Source organism: Strongylocentrotus purpuratus, unplaced genomic scaffold (genome assembly GCF_000002235.5).
Source record: "Strongylocentrotus purpuratus isolate Spur 01 unplaced genomic scaffold, Spur_5.0 spur5_scaffold_4, whole genome shotgun sequence".
Taxonomy (NCBI): Eukaryota; Metazoa; Echinodermata; class Echinoidea; order Camarodonta; family Strongylocentrotidae; genus Strongylocentrotus; species Strongylocentrotus purpuratus.
Genome location: NW_022145610.1, coordinates 27,380,795 through 27,401,401, shown reverse-complemented (window position 1 = coordinate 27,401,401; position 20,607 = coordinate 27,380,795). Strand labels below are relative to the sequence as shown.

The following is a 20,607-nucleotide window of genomic DNA, read 5'->3' as shown; positions in this document are numbered from 1 at the left end:
TGAATCACAAATTCTCCATCAAAAGTTGACTTCACATGTGCACAAAAAGGTTAAGAAATGATTTCTAGTAGTTCTCTCATGATAGCAGATGATGTCAAGATGAGACTATGATAAAATATAATCCAAAAGTAGGAATTTGTGGTCCGAATGTAGAGCTTCAACTGGTCAACACAACACAATCATTTAAACTCTCAGATATGATATTGATTATTGCGTGCTTGTGACATGAGAACAAACATACGATAATTAAAGCGGAGCGGCATCGTCGTTATATAGATACGATATCCTTCGTCCAATTTCACTCTCACATATAGGTTTCATAAATTATGGTTTTGCATAAATTATATACCGAGAAGAGGTGTCTAAATATTTCATTAGTGTCTATTTACTATTGACCTTTATACAACCCACAAATGTAGTGCTGAGGATAAACCACCTTTTTATCTTTAAAAGGGCAGATTTACACTTTAACATGATTGATCCAATATTACACATGCTATATTCAGCATGTTAAAAGTATTTAGGCCTATGTGTCATTTTGAAGAAGGAAAAAGTGGACACTTCCTGGCAGGGGCGTAAATCCGTACCGAGGGGTAGGGGGATGATCGGCGATAGCCATCACATACTAGCACGAGCACACGCGCGCCCACACTAATTTACGCAAGCGCGCGCGATCGCGCACGCACAAACACACAACACACACACACACACACACGAACTCAGTTTCCCCCTCTCGCGCGAAGCGCGGAAGCCTTGACGTTTCCTTGAATTATTAGAGAAAGCAGACGATTGGGTGTACCGTTTTCGACTCTTAATAAGCCTTATTTATCTGAATTCAGTTTCCCCTCTCGCGCGAAGCGCGGAAGCCTTGACGTTTCCTTAAATTATTAGAGAAAGCAGACGATTAGCTGTACCGTTTTCGACTCTTAATAAGCCTTATTTATCTGAATTCAGTTTCCCCCTCTCGCGCGAAGCGCGGAAGCCTTGACGTTTCCTTTAATTATTAGAGAAAGCAGACGATTGGGTGTACTGTTCTCGACTCTTAATTCTCGTCTGAATTTAGTTTCCCCTTCCCGCGCAAAGCGCGAAAAGCTTTGACGTTTCATTAAATTATTAGAGAAAGCAGACGATTCGCTGTACCGTTTTCGACTCTTAATAAGCCCTATTTATCCTAATGCAGTTTCCCCCTCTCGCGCGAAGCGCGGAAGCCTTGACGCTTCCTTAAATTATTAGAGAAAGCAGATGATTGGGTGTACTGTTCTCTACTCTTAATTCTCGTCTGAATTGAGTTTCCCCTTCCCGCGCAAAGCGCGGAAGTTTTGACGTTTCATTAAATTATTAGAGAAAGCAGACGATTCGCTGTACCGTTTTCGACTCTTAATAAGCCATATTTATCTTAATGCAGTTTCCTCCTCTCGCGCGAAGCGCGGAAGCCTTGACGTTTCCTTAAATTATTAGAGAAAGCAGACGATTGGGTGTACTGTTCTCTACTCTTGATTCTCGTCTGAATTCAGTTTCCCATTCCCGCGCGAAGCGCGAAAAGCTTAAACGTTAAATTTAATTATCATAGAAAGAAGACGATTCGATGCACCGTTTTCGACTCTCAATAAGCCCTATTTATCTGAATTCAGTTCCCCCTCTCGCGCGAAGCGCGGTAGCCTTGACGTTTTCTTAAATTATTAGAGAAAGCAGATGATTGGGTGTACTGTTCTCTACTCTTAGTTCTCGTCTGAATTGAGTTTCCCCTTCCCGCGCAAAGCGCGGAAGTTTTGACGTTTCATTAAATTATTAGAGAAAGCAGACGATTCGCTGTACCGTTTTCGACTCTTAATAAGCCCTATTTATCCTAATGCAGATTCCCCCTCTCGCGCGAAGCGCGGAAGCCTTGACGCTTCCTTAAATTATTAGAGAAAGCAGACGATTGGGTGTACTGTTCTCTACTCTTGATTCTCGTCTGAATTGAGTTTCCCCTTCCCGCGCGAAAAACTTAGACGTTTAATTTAAATATTATAGAAAGAAGACGATTCGTTGCACCATTTTCGACTGTTATTAAGCCCTATTTATCTGAATTCAATTCAATTCATTCAATATAAACAACATATTAATTCATTCATAGACCTACACAAACATCACATGCATTGCAGCCCTAAAATATCATCCCCTCGTCCCTTAAGTTAAGTTAATGCTGAAAGTGAAACCATCACATTTTTTTCTTCTTCTTCTTCCTTTTTTTCTCTCTTTTTTTTTTTTTTTTTTTTGGGGGGGGGGGGGGGGTAATCTCAGGGGGGATGATTGTACAGGCCATCCCCCTCCTTCAAGCCAGGGGGGGGGATGCAGCCCCCCCCCCCATCCCCCCGGGATTTACGCCCCTGCTTCCTGGCATTTGTTTAAATGGAGACTGAACACTTAACTTTTTGAGTGTAATATTGCACGTTCGATAGAACAGAAAGTGAAAGATGACGAAAGGGACGGGAACAGAAGCCCCCCCCCCAACACTCCTCCACCCCTCTCCGGTCAGCCCCAGTACCCTCGTAATGACTGGAAGGCTACGCGTTCATGGTTTCACTTTTAATAATAACTCGTGTTAGCCTCGACATGTCGATTAAAAATTAAATTAGTTTATTCAACACACTTCATAAAAACATTGAAAACCTACAATACAGAATGGAATGATAACAAAAGAATGAGATAGTGATAAAAAAGTGCAATGGCAATTTATGAGAGCATATTTTGGGATAGGCAGAAAGGAGGGATTCTTTATATGAAAGTCTGCTCCTGAACACACACATACAGGAAATAGAAGAAGAAGAAAATATCATGTACAATCTAAGTTTTAAAAAAAGCACACATTTACAAGAGAGTAACAAATTTATCCAGTTAGCAATGCCCTTGACCTGATAGTTTCACTACGTGTATTAATTTCTTCAACACATCCGGATTGTCAGGAAGGAAGGAAGACAATATCACCCAATGAGAAACAGAAGGATGATAACTCTATGCTAGAGTATATAAGATACCGCCCTTCTGGCCCTTAACATATTAACAAACGACTGATCATTCACTCATCCCCCAAAACAGCATCATAAAATGAAATCTAGTGCTCATTTGACAATATTGATAGCTTGCCAAAATCAAACTTGATACAGAATTTGGAGAAAATATCTGACGAGCTGGTATTGTACATGTTGGTTAAAAGATACTGGTAACAAAATCTATTTGATAGAATCCGGGAATTTCGAGCATTAATAAAAGTGTGCCCTAAATGACTGTACAAAAGCTGTTTGGGCCTATAAAGCTGTTTTTCCAAACAGCCGTTCTATACTTGTTTGGTAAATGTCAGTAACAATACTTTACCAGATAAATTAGATTGATTTTCCTTTTAAATTACTTTGGTCAGTTAGGCATACAAATACAATATGACTTCATCAAATTGGGTTTTTAAAGGGGGAAAAGCTGTAACATTTTGTTCTCATAATTTGGAGCAAATAAACATTTCTTAATTTTGTTTTCCTTTCAAATTGCAAACATACTTCAGTCTTTGTATTACAGAGCAGGTCACAAACTGGGAGCCCTGTTTGCATGCAATGAGAACAAAAGTAATTTCCTTCAAAAAGCAAAAACAAACCAGTATAAAACAGACACACAAAAATACTCCGGTTTCTTACAATAGCACATGTCCCAAGTCTAGAATAATTTTCGTTTACGTAGTTTTTACAATGAAACCTGACCTTGCTATTGTTATTGATTATTTCTGGGTTCATATTTTTCTCATGTCTAATATTCACTGCGGTATGGTGGGATAACGTGTGAATATTATTGCTGATGGAGGTCAATCAAACAAACATCCGGGTTAGTCTGCTTTTATTTGAGGCACAATGTAAAAAGCCCACTCTGTGTTGTCCCATAGTTCTTGTGTTTTCAAGCTCAAATCATTAATATTATCATTAATATTGATTGTATTGAAGTTCGGTGAACTAAAGTGTATAAAGCTTACAGGCATTAAACTCTACATTTATTGACCTTTGTCAAGAACACTGATAGTTAAAGTGGTCATATATTTTCCTCGTTCGCCATTATTGTGGAATCGGTAAGTCTATTTTCAACACTTCATTTTATCCTAGGCCTACAATTCTGGCACTTATAATTGATATAATTTATACGAAATAATATACTAGGATTATCTAGATAACGAAATATATAGCCTAATAATAAAAGAACAACTCACCTGGTCGATTCTAACTATGAAGTGTCTGCTGCCAGAATATAAGGCTGCGGTAGGAGGAGGAGGAGGAGGGGTGGGGTAGCTCAAGCTCCCTCAAAACCATCTCCCAACGTAAGACCATACCTACATAATTTGACTCAAGAATCACGGAAAGTGATACAAATAAATGACTGCAGAATTGCCTCCTGTCGCTATTTGCTGCTGATGTTACGTCAGTATAGGCACAGGGTTATTACTTTTCTCTATATAATTAATGTGTGTCATGTTTCTGTCACATTGCTTTTCAAGTTAGCCATGGCTGAAAAATATGACGAGCTGCAGAAACAGATGAAGGACAAGTCAGTGGACCCTGCCAAGTACCTTCCTCGAGTTAGTGAGGAAATTAAGAAAGATGACAGCAAGGAGTTCGCCAAGGCCTGCAAGTATGAACTCATGGACGACATCATAGACAGAGTCAAGGCAGCGTAAGTCAATAATTTTAATTTTCATCTTTCAATCTTGAAATGGAAATCCATGCAACCATACTCTAAATAAAGAAGACTAAGTGGAGAAGCAGGTTGGTCAAAGTGTGAATAAAAGCGAACGGGAAATAAGAAAGTTAAGAACTTTTGAAATTTGCAATCACGTATGGGCAGTTCAAGTGTCAGACATCTTTCCCATTTGTGAAAGTTCAACACACAAAATGACTTAAATGTCGATTTTTTTTTTAAAAGCTGTTAAGACTCATGAGGGTCTTTCCTTTTAGAGGAGCTATAACAATAGGAAATCAATAATGTATTTTGAGCATGAGTGCCCGAAATGAGAAGGCACCCAGGAGAAAAATCATAATGTACACGACAAACGGGAGGTTTGTCCGTGTCCAGTCACGTTCCATTGAATAAACTCCAATTTGAAACTCGCATAGTCAAACATTCATAACACTCTTAGTATTCGTCGGATTAATTTTTTTTAAACTTTCGCTATCCTATTTCTCTTATTTTTCTGCTTTCATGCAAACAAAGTGATTCAAAATTTGGATTTCCCTTTAATATTTGTATTGTCTTTCAATCTTTGAAGACAAGGTTGAGTTCTGGTAATGATGAGGAATAATTTGTAAGCTTTCTTAATCCTTTTTATGGCAGTATATTTGAAAGTCTGTTGTAGCATACGTAATTATGTCTCCTGAAAAGAATTGCTCTTCACCTGCTCCTAGTTACGAAATATGACCAGCAACAGCTACCTCCTATTTAAACGTCCTTGCCCCTCACACACACGCACGCACGCACACGCGCAACACACTCACGCACACGCCCGCATCCTCTAAACAACGCCCGAAAACCAAGCTAGAGCGAGGGTAATCCCATAACCTGCGATTGATTAAAAGGCTATTAGCTTCTTTTGCAAATTAATAAATTGTAACAGGTAATAGAATCAGACCAAGGAATTGTGTATCACATACAAATCATTTTTCTGGAGCACCATTAAATAAACTTTTTTTTTTTTAAAGTCACCAATCACCGAATTAAGTAATACAATTTCCACTTTTTCACAGGAAAAACAAGCATGAGAAACTTATGGTTGAACTATGCATCGAATATATGAAGAAAAAGACGCAGAAATACTACGAACTGGCCAAGGAAATATTTGACGAGAAAGCAGTGGTTAGGTGGAAGGTAAGAAAATCATTTTCTGATTTCTTTCCTATATACACGGTCACTAGCTAGTTAATGTTTAAGATGCCTGTAAACGATTTCTTTTAAACTTCTCATCCAGCCCACTTTATACCCCAATCACATCAACGTGACTGACACCAGACCACTCAGAGACCGAAAAAAATACATTGATATTATTGCATTGCATGCTTAGGAAGTATTCCCTTTAGAAAGAAAACATTAGCCATTAAGCACCTTCATTTATTTATTAAGTACAGATATTCTTATACTTTAGTTCATCTCTTGTGGCTCAATCGAAAAATTGACAAACCGACGAACAGTGGGGCTGCTGAATCGTCCTTTGGGCAAAAGAGTCGTTGACCTATTTCATCAAATGCTATTGAATTTGCTCTATGAGCTCAAATGGAAGGGGTAGCATAACATCGGCCGGTGCAAACTGGAAACTGGTTACAATACAACAAAAACTAATGAAAAGCATAATAATAATAATGATAATAATAATATTAATTAAAGTTATAATTTTTTTGTACCCAAGCGACCCACATCAGTATTAAAACTTCTCTTCCTGCGGGCTTTGTAGTTATTAGTTATTATTACCCTAGCAATTAATCAGGTTACCAATGTCATATGGGTGGAGAGTGGCAAATGTGGATCAATAACTAGTCAAATGACATTAGTGTTGGGATAGGATCGAATCATTAACCATTAGATTAAGAGTCAAGTGCATGAACCACTTTAATACCACGACATATCGGCCACAAGGGTTGGTGTAAGAATGCAGTAACTAAAACTGGTCTGCCCGCACGTGTCTGTTAGGGTCATGAGGAGGCCATTGAGCAGATGATTCGAATCCTGGAGGAACCCATAGAATGGGAGCCCACTGACCGAGAGAAGGAAAACATTCACGAAAAACACGTCTCTTGGGACAATCAGGGACGCGCACTCAAGGATGCAGTCGAGAAGATGATCGAAGCTTGCAGGTTAGAAATCTTGAGGATCTGGCAAACACTGGTAGAGGGAATCTTTCCCCTTCGACGTGGGAATATTTACACGGCAAGAGGAGCTAATAATTATGTTTCATTGCCGCCAATTTCCCAAACATTTACGACAATATTATAACCAACGATGGATTCAAATTCGAAATTCGGATGATCCTGATTCGTCTGGAATCTGAGTCCAGACTACTTCACCATTTATATTTTATACTGATAGGATATGTGTAGCATATTGTTTCTACCACAAAATACAATCAATCAAATGGACCTGTAGAACTCTAACGAAACATTGATTAAACACTATTTCAGTCACTTAATTTTTTTTTTCAAGTTTATTTTTATCCTCTATTCCCTTTTTAATCAAAATTCCCCACCGTTCCAAACTGATCTATTCTCTCTTTTTCCTTCTTCTAATACTCTCTTCTTCCTTAATGTCTATGTTTCCTTCTCTGATCCCTTTTTCACTAATGCTGCAGTCGTGACAAGATGATCAAGAAAGTTGCTCCATCTTTCGGTCGCCTTCTTTCGTCAGCCATCAAGAGCGGTTCAGACATGCACATTGTGGTGGCTATCGCCATAGTAGAAACAAGCGAGATGGAATGGGAGGTAAATAACATACATTTTTCTCCAAAAATAGATCTCAATATTAAAGAATAAAATTATTTACAGCTTTATAATTTCCTTCACCTATTTGTTTATCGGCAATTTTACTGTTTCGAACAAGATGTTCTGTATAATTTTGTTATTTTATGGCAAAGACTTCCTCACCCGCCTACCATCATTACTCACTCTAATGTTCCAGCTTGTTTAACTAAAATATTCATGGTATATTCGTGAGCATTCATCATGTGTTTTCCCTCGCTGTTATTCTTTATCAATGCTGGTACATATATTCCTTTAGTGAAATTTCAATAGATTGTTTTGGTTTTTATTGCAGTACTTGAGGGACTTGACCGTTACTCAAAAGCTCCAAATTACTAATAACTTTTTTAAATTATCGGGCACGAATTTTTACCACTGTGATTATCAGTGTTCCCCCAGCTAAGAGTAGGATAGCAACTACTTTCGAAAATGCAATGGCCTTGTGCGTCACCTATTGAGAAATGTGCAGACATGACAATAACGCATTACGTAATTCGAATATGATTTGTATAGGCAATACGGTACAATAAGGTATTAAAATTGTCCCCGAATTAATGTTTCGAAAATAGTTGCGATTGCGTACGGACAGAACCATGCATCCTACACTTGAATTGCACTATTAATGTCCTCATCGCTGACATGCTCGGCGACCTATTCGTGTTTTTTTTTAACCAGGGTAACGAAAAATTGATTCCTGGTATCCTCGAAGCCTTTGACAAGTGGCTACGACGAGACGACATCGACTTGGAAGAAAACCTTGACCACAAATGCTTAGCAGGGACCGTTATAAGTAATCTCCATGAACATGCTGGGTAATTAACGCTTTCATATAATTCATGAAGACAGTGATATACTAATATTGCATTCTGTTGTGCGTCGACTTGTTCATATCATGCTCGTTTGATTTACAGATTTACAACGTATAATTGTATTATGTCGAAATATATCTCGAGTATATGCGGTTCGAGTCCCGCCACGGCACTAATGTCCTTTGGCAAGATATTAATCTACATTTTCCACTATCCACCCAGGTGTTAAATGTGTACCCGAAGGCAGGATTTCCTTGAATGCTGTGAGCGCCGAAATCGGCTGCCTTGCTTGCAGAGCTGGAGTAATAGTTGGAGCGCCTTGAGCACCATGTATGGTGGATATGTGCGCTATATAAATCCCCAACATTTTTATCATTATTGTGGAAAGATAAAACGAATCAAATGAAATGAAATCAAGAGAGAGCTAGAGAAAGAAAAATAAGAGCTAGAGAGGAGAAAGAGAGGGCAGGGGCAAGAACTAGGTCCCGGAGAGGATGTTTTTTGGAGGAACAATCATGTCGTATCTAGGAAGCCGTGAAAGAAAAGGGATCGTCCTTTTAACTTTATGTCGTCGATGTAGTCTGGAGGGGAGGGTGTAGTTGTTTGTATAAACATCTATGCCATATAATTATATATTTTATCTTGTTTAACCTCAGTAAATCTAGCGTGCCTCATTTAAAAAGTCTCATGGAATATTGCATGGACCAGGAGCTTGAAAGCGATCATGTTTGGTCCCTTTCAGTGCATGGGGATATTCTCTGTAACATCATTTTTGGATTCATCTTGAGGGTAAGTCTATGAAGTTGATTTTGAGTGTGAATATGTGTGAAATGAATACAGTGTAAACAAACTAAGCTTACCCACGTTGGCACGCTGTAATAATAATTACATTTGAATAGCGCTTGATAGGGAATCCATTCAAATCCACATTTTCAAATACCATGTCCCAATGAAGATATTGTGAAGGTGTGGACACATGACATATTTGTGAATAATATTCTTGATCTTATGCAAAGATTCACAACTATCGCTGTGATCATAATGCAAATTTTATCGCACTGTGATCTATCAATTAGGGCCACAGTGTTGCAAGCAATTCTGTAAAAAAATACCGTGATGTAGTGTACTCACATTACAAGCATATAATGTTCGTAATTTTCTCTGTGACCACATTGTAATGCGTTCAGCCTATGATTTTTTCGAAGACCACAGTGATAATGAGAACATACTGTGTGCGTATTTTTCACATGGGAACATGATCCCCATAAAATCACGTCTGTGGTCATAATCTTGTGCGTTCAAACATGGTGAGTCTCTATGGCCTCTATGTGCCACGCGCTGTCTTTTTGAAAATAGTGTGTACTCAGCATATAAACCTCAGAGTACACTGTGGCCCATAAACTTTGAATCTTTTTTTCCTTACCACATTTCATGAAATAATTGTGACAATTATATTGTTCATTATTCATAGGTTTATAAATTAAAGTACAAGCCTTGACTACCACAAATGTAAAATAATTCAATCTGGTATGAAAATACATTTTGCTTTATCGATATCTTCTTTAGAATACTGAAAAGTTAAAGATCTTCAAGGACCTTTTGCCTTACGTGGTGAAGCTGCTCTTGGGTGACGTCAAAGATTTAGAGAACGTGGCCGCGTATGCCATAGGAACTGTCTACGAGAATGGTGAACTACTGGCTCCGTATGGTGATGACATAGCAGATGCCTATCTGGAAAGTGAAGATATCTGGTGCGAAAAAACAGACGTTGGTAGTGAGTAGTATTCGTTTTGTTTTTACCTTTGGCGCCTTAGAATCTCGTAGGTCCATCGTTTTGGTAAGATCTAACTGAGGGGCGAAACAGCTAAGTGTTAGAGCAGTGGTCTCGTATTCAAGTGGCTTCGCTAGTGCTTTTTAGTCAGGCACTACTCATCATTACTTAGTCCCTTGGAGAGGACTTCAAGCCATCGGTCCCCTGGTTGTTTACAAGCGTCCGGACAAGCATACACACCTTTTTCTTTCTGAGCAGTCAGGTGGAATAAACCATCAAATCATCAATGGACCAGTAGTACCTATGACCCCTGTCCCTTATGATATCTTACAATGGTTAGGGTTAAGTTCAGCGTGAGGGAATAGTATACAAATATACAATGACACTCGAGGATCTAGTTGAAACTATTCGCATCGAAGGAACATCACTAGTACTATTCTCCCGAGGGCCATCAGCCCGAGGGAGAAAAGTACTAATGATGTTCCTGAGTGCGAATAGTTTAGCTTGTTCCGAGAATGAGTCAATTTATATTTGTTTTATATCCCTTCCATCTGTATTATTCCTTGTACACTTCTGTAATAACATGAACCTTATACTCACATTCACATCTACATTCAGATCGAAAAGAAATAAAGAAAATTGCACGGCTCAAATGAAACATTGAAGGATGTAAAAATGTTTAGCTGGCGCAAGTGAATTGCAGTTATCGCACAGTGTAAATTGCATATGGATTGAGCTAGCGCCGTGACACCGCGGGAGTTGACCGCGCAGAGGCATTTGAAATCATGTACGCGCTCGCTGGGAAAACGCATAGTTCAAGAATATGCGTTTTTGTATTGTGACGTCACGCATAGTACCCTTTTTCCCTAGGGAAAAAAAAGGTACTATGCGTGACGTCATCAATAAAAATGAACTATTTCGATCTAGTCGGCAGGAAACGTCTTTTACAGTCAAACTATTCTTTTTCTTGTTGTGTACACACCTAATGCAACAATCTTACGATAAGGGATATAATAGGGCATAGGGTGGTGTCAGAGTAGTACCATTAATGTAGAGGATGGTAACCACACGGCCGGCGAGTTTCCCAATAGGAAGAATATAATATTTAAATTACCATTGAACATTATGAGTAACCCATGAGATTTCAAGCGCAGTGTTCGTCTCAACAGGAGTAACAGAAACTGCATGATAGCTGTTTAGAAGGAATGTGAAAAGAGTGTTCGCAAACACGTTTAAAGCTAACTTATGAATTCGAATAAGTAATTCAGCGCTAAACCGATGTATTTTGTTGACAGCTGGTCACACCGGTAGTCCCTGTAAGGAGAGTCCACAACACGCCTTGGTTCACTGCTGCTTAGATGGTGTTATGTATCTCTAATTTATTGGAATACAAACCATTTCAAACACTCAATGAAACATAAGGAGTTTGTGGATCACACAGTGTAAGAATGTGGAAGTGAAATTTTTAGGTTATCAAACAAACAAAAATTGTTTTTTATGTCTTGGTACACAGTGGCTTTGAAAAGCATATTCCAATACAAACCAGAAGTGGTTTTGTCAAGAGTAGACCGCATCTTCGAGAAGATGGAACATATGGGAAGCATTGAGAAGATGTATCTCTACATGCTGTTTGATGACGTTTGCAAGAAAAATGCAGAGGTAAGACAGGGGCTTCTGCAATACTTTATTGCATCGCCTTTAAGCGTAACAAAAAGAAATGTTGTATTGCCCTTTGCGACCGACCCAACAGTCTTGAAATTAAGGTCGGTTTTTTTTACCGTTTTTTTTTTTTAGAGAGAGAAAAACATGTTTAACGAATAAAAAAAAAAGGTGTTTTAAAGCATTCGAAACTACGCAACTCTACGCAACTCTACGCAAGGCCCGGTGTGAAAGCCCCTTTAGGCGTATGTTGATGTATGAACATTTCGAAGATTAATACTATGAACATACATAATAGGACAAAATAATACCCTGCCTAATATCCATGTTGTTTCGTTCAAGGTTTTGGTACCACATATTGACCTGATGTTTGAGGATATTTATGACTCCATTGTAACGACCATGGCTTTCATGACTCTGGCCAACATCTCAGTTGATCACGCAGAACACTTTGTCAAGCATTTAGACAGGTGTCTTAAAGCCTGGGAAAGGTGTCTTCAAGCCTGTGAACAGAATCCTGACACTGTAGCCTCCGCTTGCAAGACTATTGCCAGTATTGGCCGACTTAACAAGGTAGTCATCGATAGACCTGGAATCAGTCTATTTCGTTTGGGGATATTTTGCTCTCCTGATATAACGTTTGGGCTCAAAAGACAATTTTTTTTTAAAAACTTCTACAAACTGCTGTATTTTCTGTCTGCTAGGCATAGACCATTATTTAATGGACCAATATCCAAATCCCTCCCCTCAAAACACAAACAAATGCGGGAATGCATAACAACCATTATCGCAGAAGAACTTATTATCGCAGACACGTAAATGGTTTGAGATCATAGAGGCGATTTAAACAAAAAATGTTTTCATTATATTTGATGGAATGGTTTATCAAAAATACTGAACAAAGCAGCCCGATATCTGAATAACATTCAGTTTACAAGAATGATTTTCAAAAATGAAGTGAGAGAGATTTGGTTTTAGGTACATGATGTAAGCCGAAAATAAAATCATGTTAACAAAAAAAAATCCATTATATTTTGAGAGAATAAGTCACACCCCCTGCTCACAGAAAACTAACTTCTTTATGATTGTGGGTATTATTTTGCTTTCTTCAGAAAGAGGCAGAGAGGTGTTTAAAGATCTTTTTCGGCAAGATGAACAGCAACGATCCAATGTGGATAAGCGTCATCTTAATGGAGGTGAAGAGGATCGGTCAGGCACACAAGGAATGTCTAGCTGTATATCGACCGCAGATTGAGAAACTGAAGACATGTCAGCAGATGGGCGTACCAGACATGGTCCAGTCCATGATAGATTTCCTGGATGACGGAAGGTACGTCAATATGATCCTTGATTAGCATGATGAGTAAAACTTGTGAGATGATTAAGACTTCTGATGATTGTTAGCAAGCTTTTCAGTACGGGCACTGGTGAATGATTTGATCCAATGCAATGGTCAAGCACTTGAGGCAGCCATTATTTATTTCGCATCCCTTGATCAACATGAATTGTAACGTTTCCAGAGAGACATTTATGCTTTTATCTGCCATACCATAGAGGCTGCAGCAACTCCCAAGGAATTTAGAAGAAAAAAAAAACATTATCATGATATACACCTTTGAATCTCATTTTTAGTCTCCATGGCCTCAGTGAAGAAATGGCAGAGCAGCGAGAAGACATCGACGACTTGGATTCTCGCGTGACGAACACGGAAAACGACGTCACAAGAATCGACGAGACCGTGGCCCAGCAGGGTGACGAGATTCAGAACGTGAAGAACGAGGTCAACGATCAGGGTGATAGACTTGATGAGCTGAAGGAGGTCGTGGACGAGACGGTGGAGAAAGTGGATGAGATTGACCACAAGGTAAATAAAGGTTGATGATGATAAAAACGTTTTTTTCTCTTACAGACTTCTAGCTCCCATTGAGTCATATCAAATTAATTTGTGCTGATGTGTCAAAAGTCACAATACTGATATTCATGTCATATATTGTCGAAGGAGTAAGCAATCTTTGAACTCTCTTAAAATTGCAGACGATCACCAACGCACCAAAATGGTCACGTGACGTCTCAAAGCTGCTAAACCCCGAGCATGAGCATGACTGGAGATTCTTGGCCGTTCGTCTCGGCTACTCGGGTGAAGACATTCGCAACTGGGCCCTGTCACCTGATCCTACCATGGCTATCCTGGCTGAATGGTACACGACTCACAAGAGCAGTGACGCCACCTACGCCATACTCAGTGCGCTGGAAGACATGGGAAGAACTGATGCGGCAGAAATCATCACGCAGTCTCTAGAAGAAGCAGGTTTGAAAGATTTGTCCTAACTTGTTTAAAGTTGGCAATTGGGAATCAGAATATAGGCTGTGTGTTCTCCAAAGATCAAAGGGTTAGATGTCTCACTGAAACCATCCAAATCGCAATGGTCGGACACTTTCTAAAATTTGCAATATACCAAACCGATGAAGCGCATTTCCTGGATTTTACTCAATTCATTTTGAAACAGACGTCGGCCAACTTATACACAGTATCATCTTCACTAAAACTGCTGACCACTATCTGTAACAGTTCATCGATGCTTAGCTCTATCGAAACATTGATTCACATAGAGAGAAGTAATTTGCAGCTTTATAACACAAGTAAAGACTGACCTAGAAATATTTAGATCTTCTAAGTGATTAGTCAAACTATTTCCTGCTACAAATGCGGCCTACTTCATCTGTCCTAGCCATACATCCATGCAAGAGAAACATTAAAACAATGTGAAAGTTCTAATAAACGTTGAATATCCCTTTGACACCAACAAAATAGAAAAGGATTTTCACATTTCAGAGGGTGAAGAATGGTTTACTCCAAGGTTTAAATGTCCCTAGACACGTAATACTTGGTAACTAATAAACTTGATATTTATTTCAGGGATTGGTCAGGATTCAAGAACCAAGTTAAGATTTGAAACGTTTGTACGAGAAAGCCTTAGAACCATCCGGAATGAACAACGAATGATGCACCAAAGAACTACTCAACTGGAACAAAATTTGATGGACACAGACGAAAGATTGACTTGCAGATTAGATAGAATTTTAGAGAAACTAGATCAAATTCATTGTCTGATATTAGAACAAGGCCCTACCTCAACACCAGAATATTTAAAAAACGTCGTAGCCTTACCAGAATTTCATCCCAGGCCTTTTAGAATATATGGAATATATTACAGAGACAGGGATTCAAGAGAGAGTCCTCTCAACACATTTCCTTGCAGGTGCATGATTGTATAAACTGATTTTCATTTTGGTGGTCAGTCATTTGTAAACGGAAGCTTAGAAATATGCGTATACTGATCATCTGCCCACCGCCGGATGCATGGGAATTGTCGTGGTATCCCCAGAGATGACAGTTTCACTGAATGTACCATTTATTGGAACAGAAAATATGGCGACGAACGAACTTCTATGGTCTAAATATAATTTTATACATCACGAGTAGAAACTTGTATTATTAAAATCAACATTAACTTTCTACTGACCAGAACTGCTAGTGCCTCAGGCCCCTCCGGATGAGTCAGAGAAGCCTCCAACGGTATTCCTGAGCTACCAGTGGGACCACCAGCCCGAAGTGAAGGCCATCAAGAAGCACCTAGAGATGGCTGGGTTTCCTTGCTGGATGGACATTGGTCAGATGGGTGGAGGAGATCAGTTGTTTGCTAAGATCTGCCAGGGTATGAGGTCATCCAAACTGGTACTCTGCATGGTGACGGAGAAATACTCAAACTCGGAGAATTGCAACAAGGAGGTAAGACAGAGAACGCTGAAAAGTTTGTCATGTGGCATCGTGCATCAAATTTTGCATGGTTTCAGTTTTTCAGTCCAATACCTCATGGAATACAGTGTCATAAGATGATTAATTAGATTCAATAGAACCCTGGAACTTATTAAAGGGCTATATTTTATACTAATGATGAGGTTTAGTCTGCCTACAGAATATCTATTGCAGCAACTGGGCATTGTAGATTCTGAAATTCAATGCCATACATGAAATTTGAATCGTCAGAGGTGATTTGGGACCGAGTCAAATGCTTCGAACTCACTATTCATATTGTATATCCCACCGCTGCCACCGAGACAAACTCACGCGCCAAACCATTTTACAACAGTTAGAAATTACACAAATTCAACAAAATCCATGATTAACGTGCTCATAGTGAAAGAACACAATCTGCTCAGAGTCAGAAGTAAACACAGAACTTTAATATTCATGATATGCTTACTGAGAATAAGCTGGCAAATTGAAATATTGGCTAGCTAGATTAAAGACCAATGCAAATCGCTTTGACTTCTCTTTCATTTCCTTTGGTTTAATTCTCTCGTTATAAAGGTGAACCTTGCCAACCTGCTGAACAAACCAATCATCCCTATCCTCATAGACCATACCCAGTGGCCTCCTCAAGGAGCTATGAGTATGCTGTTTGCACAGCTTCTCTACATCCAGTTCTACAACGACAAGGAATACGTGAGAGGAGAGAAATTCTGGGAGGACGCCAAGTTTTCGGAACTTTTGGGACAGATTTCTTATCATGCGAATCCTGATGAAAGCATGATATCCGATGGTACGAGAACAAAAGATAGTTCCATTAAATCTTTGGATGTGCCTTTACTGTAATTTACAGCTTCTATCATTCGTTCCATACCTTAAGATAAGCCATTCATAACCAAATTGATTAAAATAATACTATTCTGAACTAATGAGGTTGTGGATATGGTGTGGTATGGTGTGTGCATTATTTAATCAATACACATGTGAATCATTGGAAATTGTTGAAGACGTAATAAAAAGATACCAAACCGTTTTATAATAGCATGTGCCAAAACATACTTGAACCTGTTTCTAGTTATAAGCTCATTGTACTGCAATTTCCAAATTCTAAGGCTTCAAAAGAAACAGCAAATCTAAAAATTATTAGATTGAATCATTACTCATGAGCAATCATCAACGTAACGTTTTTCTTTATACAGAATATCGTGATTGGATTCCTCAGGTGGAAGATAAACCCGTCACTGTTAAGAAATTATCCGAGGAAGCAAAAAGCTCACCTGCGCAGCAGAACCAAACTATGGTGAGAAGCTTTTACTTACTATGAATAAGATAGGAGCTGTGGTTTAAGACGATTATGAGTTTACCACATAATCGGGTAGTCTCAAGACAGAGAGTTGGACTGGGCCTACATATTTGCATTTTCATTTTTTTTTCGTCCATTAGTGTTGTCGCTTAATCGAAGTTCTACTTCAATTTGTTTATATTAACTATTTGCATAGTTGTAATCCTTCATGTGAATAAATATCGACTTGTTCTCATAATTTTTAAATGTGTTTCTCTTGTATTCTCTTCTGCATAACAAAAATATCAGGAGTCAACCGAAGCTCCATCTATATTCATCTCTTACCAATGGGACAAGCAAACTGAAATTAAGAGACTGTTCTCGCGTCTCACTGGTTTGGGATACCACTGCTGGCTGGATATCAATCAAATGGGAGGTGGGGATCCACTCTACTCCAAGATTGATAAAGGAGTGAGAAACGCAAAGGTAATGTATAAGTGCTCTACCACGTGGTAAAGATGAATACTACTCTTTCACGTGTTCCTCTTCAAAAACTAAAATACGTCGTATGTGTTAATTGGAAAAGAACGCACGGATTGGGTGGTAGTAAAACCATTTCCCTATTGATAAGCATAGGTTTCACATACTAGCAGTCACCGATTAAATATTTCGGCTAAGAGCAGTTGGACTGACGCATACTTCAGTTCTAATTCTTACAAAAACCGTGTCATAAGTGTACTTAAATGTATTTCTAGATTGTATAGGCGCCTAATCAAAACATGAGCTTCGGTAGCATGCTGATCAAAAATTATCAATGCCTAAAGGCCAGATCTTCTCTTCTCTTCTCCATTGTGAGAATATTTCAGTGTAAGAAACAAAATATAAAATTTGTCTCTATATCTTAAAATTATGAAAGGAATATATGATTTTATATGACAGGTTGTCGTTTCTTGCGTCACTCCTAAGTACTCCCTCTCCGCCAACTGCAGGAGAGAGGTCAGTCTCTCTGACGCACTCCGTAAACCCATCATTCCCCTGTTGTTAGAAGAGATGACATGGCCACCGGAAGGACCAATGAGCATGACCTTCACCCAGCTTCTCTACATCGACTTCACCAAAGAGACCACTCAGGCCAGCTTTGAAGATGAAAAGTTTGAGGAACTCATCGAGAAGATCAAGGAACATGCGGAACCGACGCTTCAGGTCGTGCCTGCAGGCGAACAGGATCAAACGAAGGTGACAAGTCAAGAACAATCGCCAACACCTACGCCAAAAGATGAAGGAACCGCGGAGACAAGCGTGACAAAAGACATACCACCTTCTGCTGATGCCAGTGACAGTGACACCAAGCCGGTCGAGGAAGTTCCTGTAGCCGTAGAGAGAAGTGCCACTCCACATGAACAAGCTCCTCCACAGCAGCAAAACAGTCCGGCTGAAGCACCACCTGCAGAACAACCACCACCAAAGCAGAGTGATAAATCACCAGTAAAAAAGCCTTCTTCGCCCTTTCCATCTGAAAAGAAGAACAAGAAATCATCTACCTGTTTGCTTCTTTAATGATGCATTGGGTTAGCTCATCAAAATTTCTATGTGCCAGTTTAAAATTAATGTGGTCTTTCAATACTGGTATTTAATTAAAGCTGATTTTATTTATTCTTCCGCCTTTCTCTGAAACAAACTACCCGTTATGATATATTTTCCTACTAACAATATACACAATTATTTAACTTCATTTATGCCAAGTGAATGCACCCATGGCACTGTTTAACAAATGCATACTAAGTATACTAATAAAATGATGAATGTTTATTTTAATATTTGATATCTTAAATTTAGACATAAGACTTATACATGAACATATGTACTTTTTGAAAGCTAGATTTTGATGTTAGATGTTATACAAAAGTACTTTATCATGCAGGAGCTCTGAAGTTCAAGCTCATCACACTCCAGGGTTGGGTTTAGTGGTGTTAATGACTTGAAGTTGTACTGTACCGCTAAAAAGACAGGATGAGTAGGAAATTGGTGAACCTACGCCATGTTTATATTCATTGCTAGTACCACAACTCAAAATAGTGAAAATCCACTCCACCCGGAAGAAGGCTAGATCTCCAGAGCGCCGTTTAATACTTCTTCTCAATAACAATTTACCATAACAAGCTACTGAAATCGTTACATTTAAATTGTTGGCGGTGTGGTGATTTGTAAAAGAATTGCGACACTTGTCAAAGACTTTGTGAAACAGCTAAGGCCTAGAACCCGTACTATTTCGTTCTGTACCATCGCAAGAGTGGTCGAGTAGCCAAAATATATATACCACAGTCTTTCTATTCCAATGGTTTGTTATAGATTTACAATATCATTCCGAAGTTATACATTAGTATATCATATTAAAAGTGTCTTTAAAAAAAATATTTTCTGTGTACATAAAATAATTATACATGTATCAAAATGAATGTAAACTGCACCAGTAATGAGAAATGTAAATGTGTCACAATGTTTGTTATTCCATATGAGGTTTTAGAACCAATATTAAAAAAATAGTTTTATCGTGTATAGCATTTTCTATTACAGATCGGAGGGTTATTTTATTTGTGCAATTTTTTATAAACTTATAGAAATAAGGATTTTTGTACAGATTGCTCTATTTGAGAACAAATCAGTTATGCACCAAAGATCAATCGGAAAATGCAGAATTTGTTTCAAAATATTTAAATAAATGTGATAGTTAATGTGATTTTATTTTGGTTGTGATGATTCGTATTAACAGGTGCATGTCTTGTCTATGTGTCTTTACCATGAAATATCCGGAAATCTTTATCGCAGAAAGTGAAATGAAATAAACTATTCTACTTTCAACAGTAATACTAAAGTTGCAATGTATTTGTTTATCTATTGCATTTGTATATCTTCAGTCATAATGGTAAACTCTTAACCTCATCGAGTCCATTAACTATGAAAATCAAAGTATTTTTTTCCTTCTATCTATCCTCTTTCGAGGGACTTTATTTGTTCATATCATAAAATAATAACTATTTACAACAGTATTTAAATACAGAATACATGCAGTTGTAACACACTGTCGCTCATAAAGGTGGAATATATTTTTTTTATCCCAATTTATGGAATTATTTTAAAAATAATTCTCAGATTTTATTGAATAATAATTTGCCAATGTGTGTTTTGCGTGACTGCTAAAGCATGTATAGGCTACTATGCTTATCAACTAGGGGACCTATGCCCTTAAGTCATAAATGACAGTAATGAGGATTAATGCCCCACAAAAGGGCACTAATATAGCACATCGACACGGTGTTGATCCTGTGGCCTCACAGTTACGAGGCCATTGCTTTGTCACTGAACCATGACTGTACGCAGCGGGGGGCTAGGGTAGGGGGCAGTTTCCATAAATTAAAAAAAAAACAGAAAATGCAATAAATTTTTCAATAATTTATTGCATTCTACCCCGGTCCCCAACATTAAAAAAATCCTCTGGACGGCCATGCATTATGGCTCAAGGCATGGGCACACAGAAGTATTTTTTATGTTGGGGACCGGGGTAGAATGCGATAAATTATTGAAAAATTTATTGCATTTTCTGTTTTTTTTTTAATTTATGGAAACTGCCCCCTACCCTAGCCCCCGCTGCGTACAGTCATGGTTCAGTGACAAAGCAATGGCCTCGTAACTGTGAGGCCCCAGGATCAACACCGTGTCGATGTGCTATATTAGTGCACTTTTGTGGGGCATTAATCCTCATTACT

At 38.6% G+C, this 20,607-nt stretch overlaps 2 protein-coding genes across 2 annotated transcripts; both read left to right on the top strand.

Annotated features, from left to right (window-relative positions):
* Nucleotides 1-4,516: 4,516 nt before the first annotated feature.
* On the top strand, nt 4,517-10,102 carry LOC105439997. The gene is made up of 7 exons (XM_030997279.1): nt 4,517-4,686; nt 5,754-5,874; nt 6,691-6,854; nt 7,346-7,475; nt 8,187-8,323; nt 8,977-9,109; nt 9,887-10,102. The coding sequence occupies exons 1-7, from the start codon at nt 4,517-4,519 to the stop codon at nt 10,100-10,102; spliced, it is 1,071 nt and encodes a 356-aa protein (XP_030853139.1).
* A 3,302-nt stretch (nt 10,103-13,404) lies between these two features.
* On the top strand, nt 13,405-18,865 carry LOC100888223. The gene is made up of 7 exons (XM_030997278.1): nt 13,405-13,614; nt 13,785-14,058; nt 15,278-15,540; nt 16,123-16,354; nt 16,761-16,861; nt 17,153-17,329; nt 17,783-18,865. The coding sequence occupies exons 1-7, from the start codon at nt 13,405-13,407 to the stop codon at nt 18,398-18,400; spliced, it is 1,875 nt and encodes a 624-aa protein (XP_030853138.1). The 3' UTR covers nt 18,401-18,865.
* Nucleotides 18,866-20,607: the final 1,742 nt, after the last annotated feature.

Excerpts from the sequence above, each read along its gene's own strand:
- LOC105439997 (XM_030997279.1), top strand. The coding sequence starts at position 4,517 with ATGGCTGAAAAATATGACGAGCTGCAGAAACAGATGAAGGACAAGTCA. Across the intron at positions 6,855-7,345 it reads AAGATGATCGAAGCTTGCAG|TCGTGACAAGATGATCAAGA; the intron begins GTTAGAAATCTT and ends CTAATGCTGCAG. Across the intron at positions 7,476-8,186 it reads CAAGCGAGATGGAATGGGAG|GGTAACGAAAAATTGATTCC; the intron begins GTAAATAACATA and ends TTTTTTAACCAG.
- LOC100888223 (XM_030997278.1), top strand. The coding sequence starts at position 13,405 with ATGGCAGAGCAGCGAGAAGACATCGACGACTTGGATTCTCGCGTGACG. Across the intron at positions 13,615-13,784 it reads TGGATGAGATTGACCACAAG|ACGATCACCAACGCACCAAA; the intron begins GTAAATAAAGGT and ends TTAAAATTGCAG. Across the intron at positions 16,862-17,152 it reads CGCAGCAGAACCAAACTATG|GAGTCAACCGAAGCTCCATC; the intron begins GTGAGAAGCTTT and ends CAAAAATATCAG.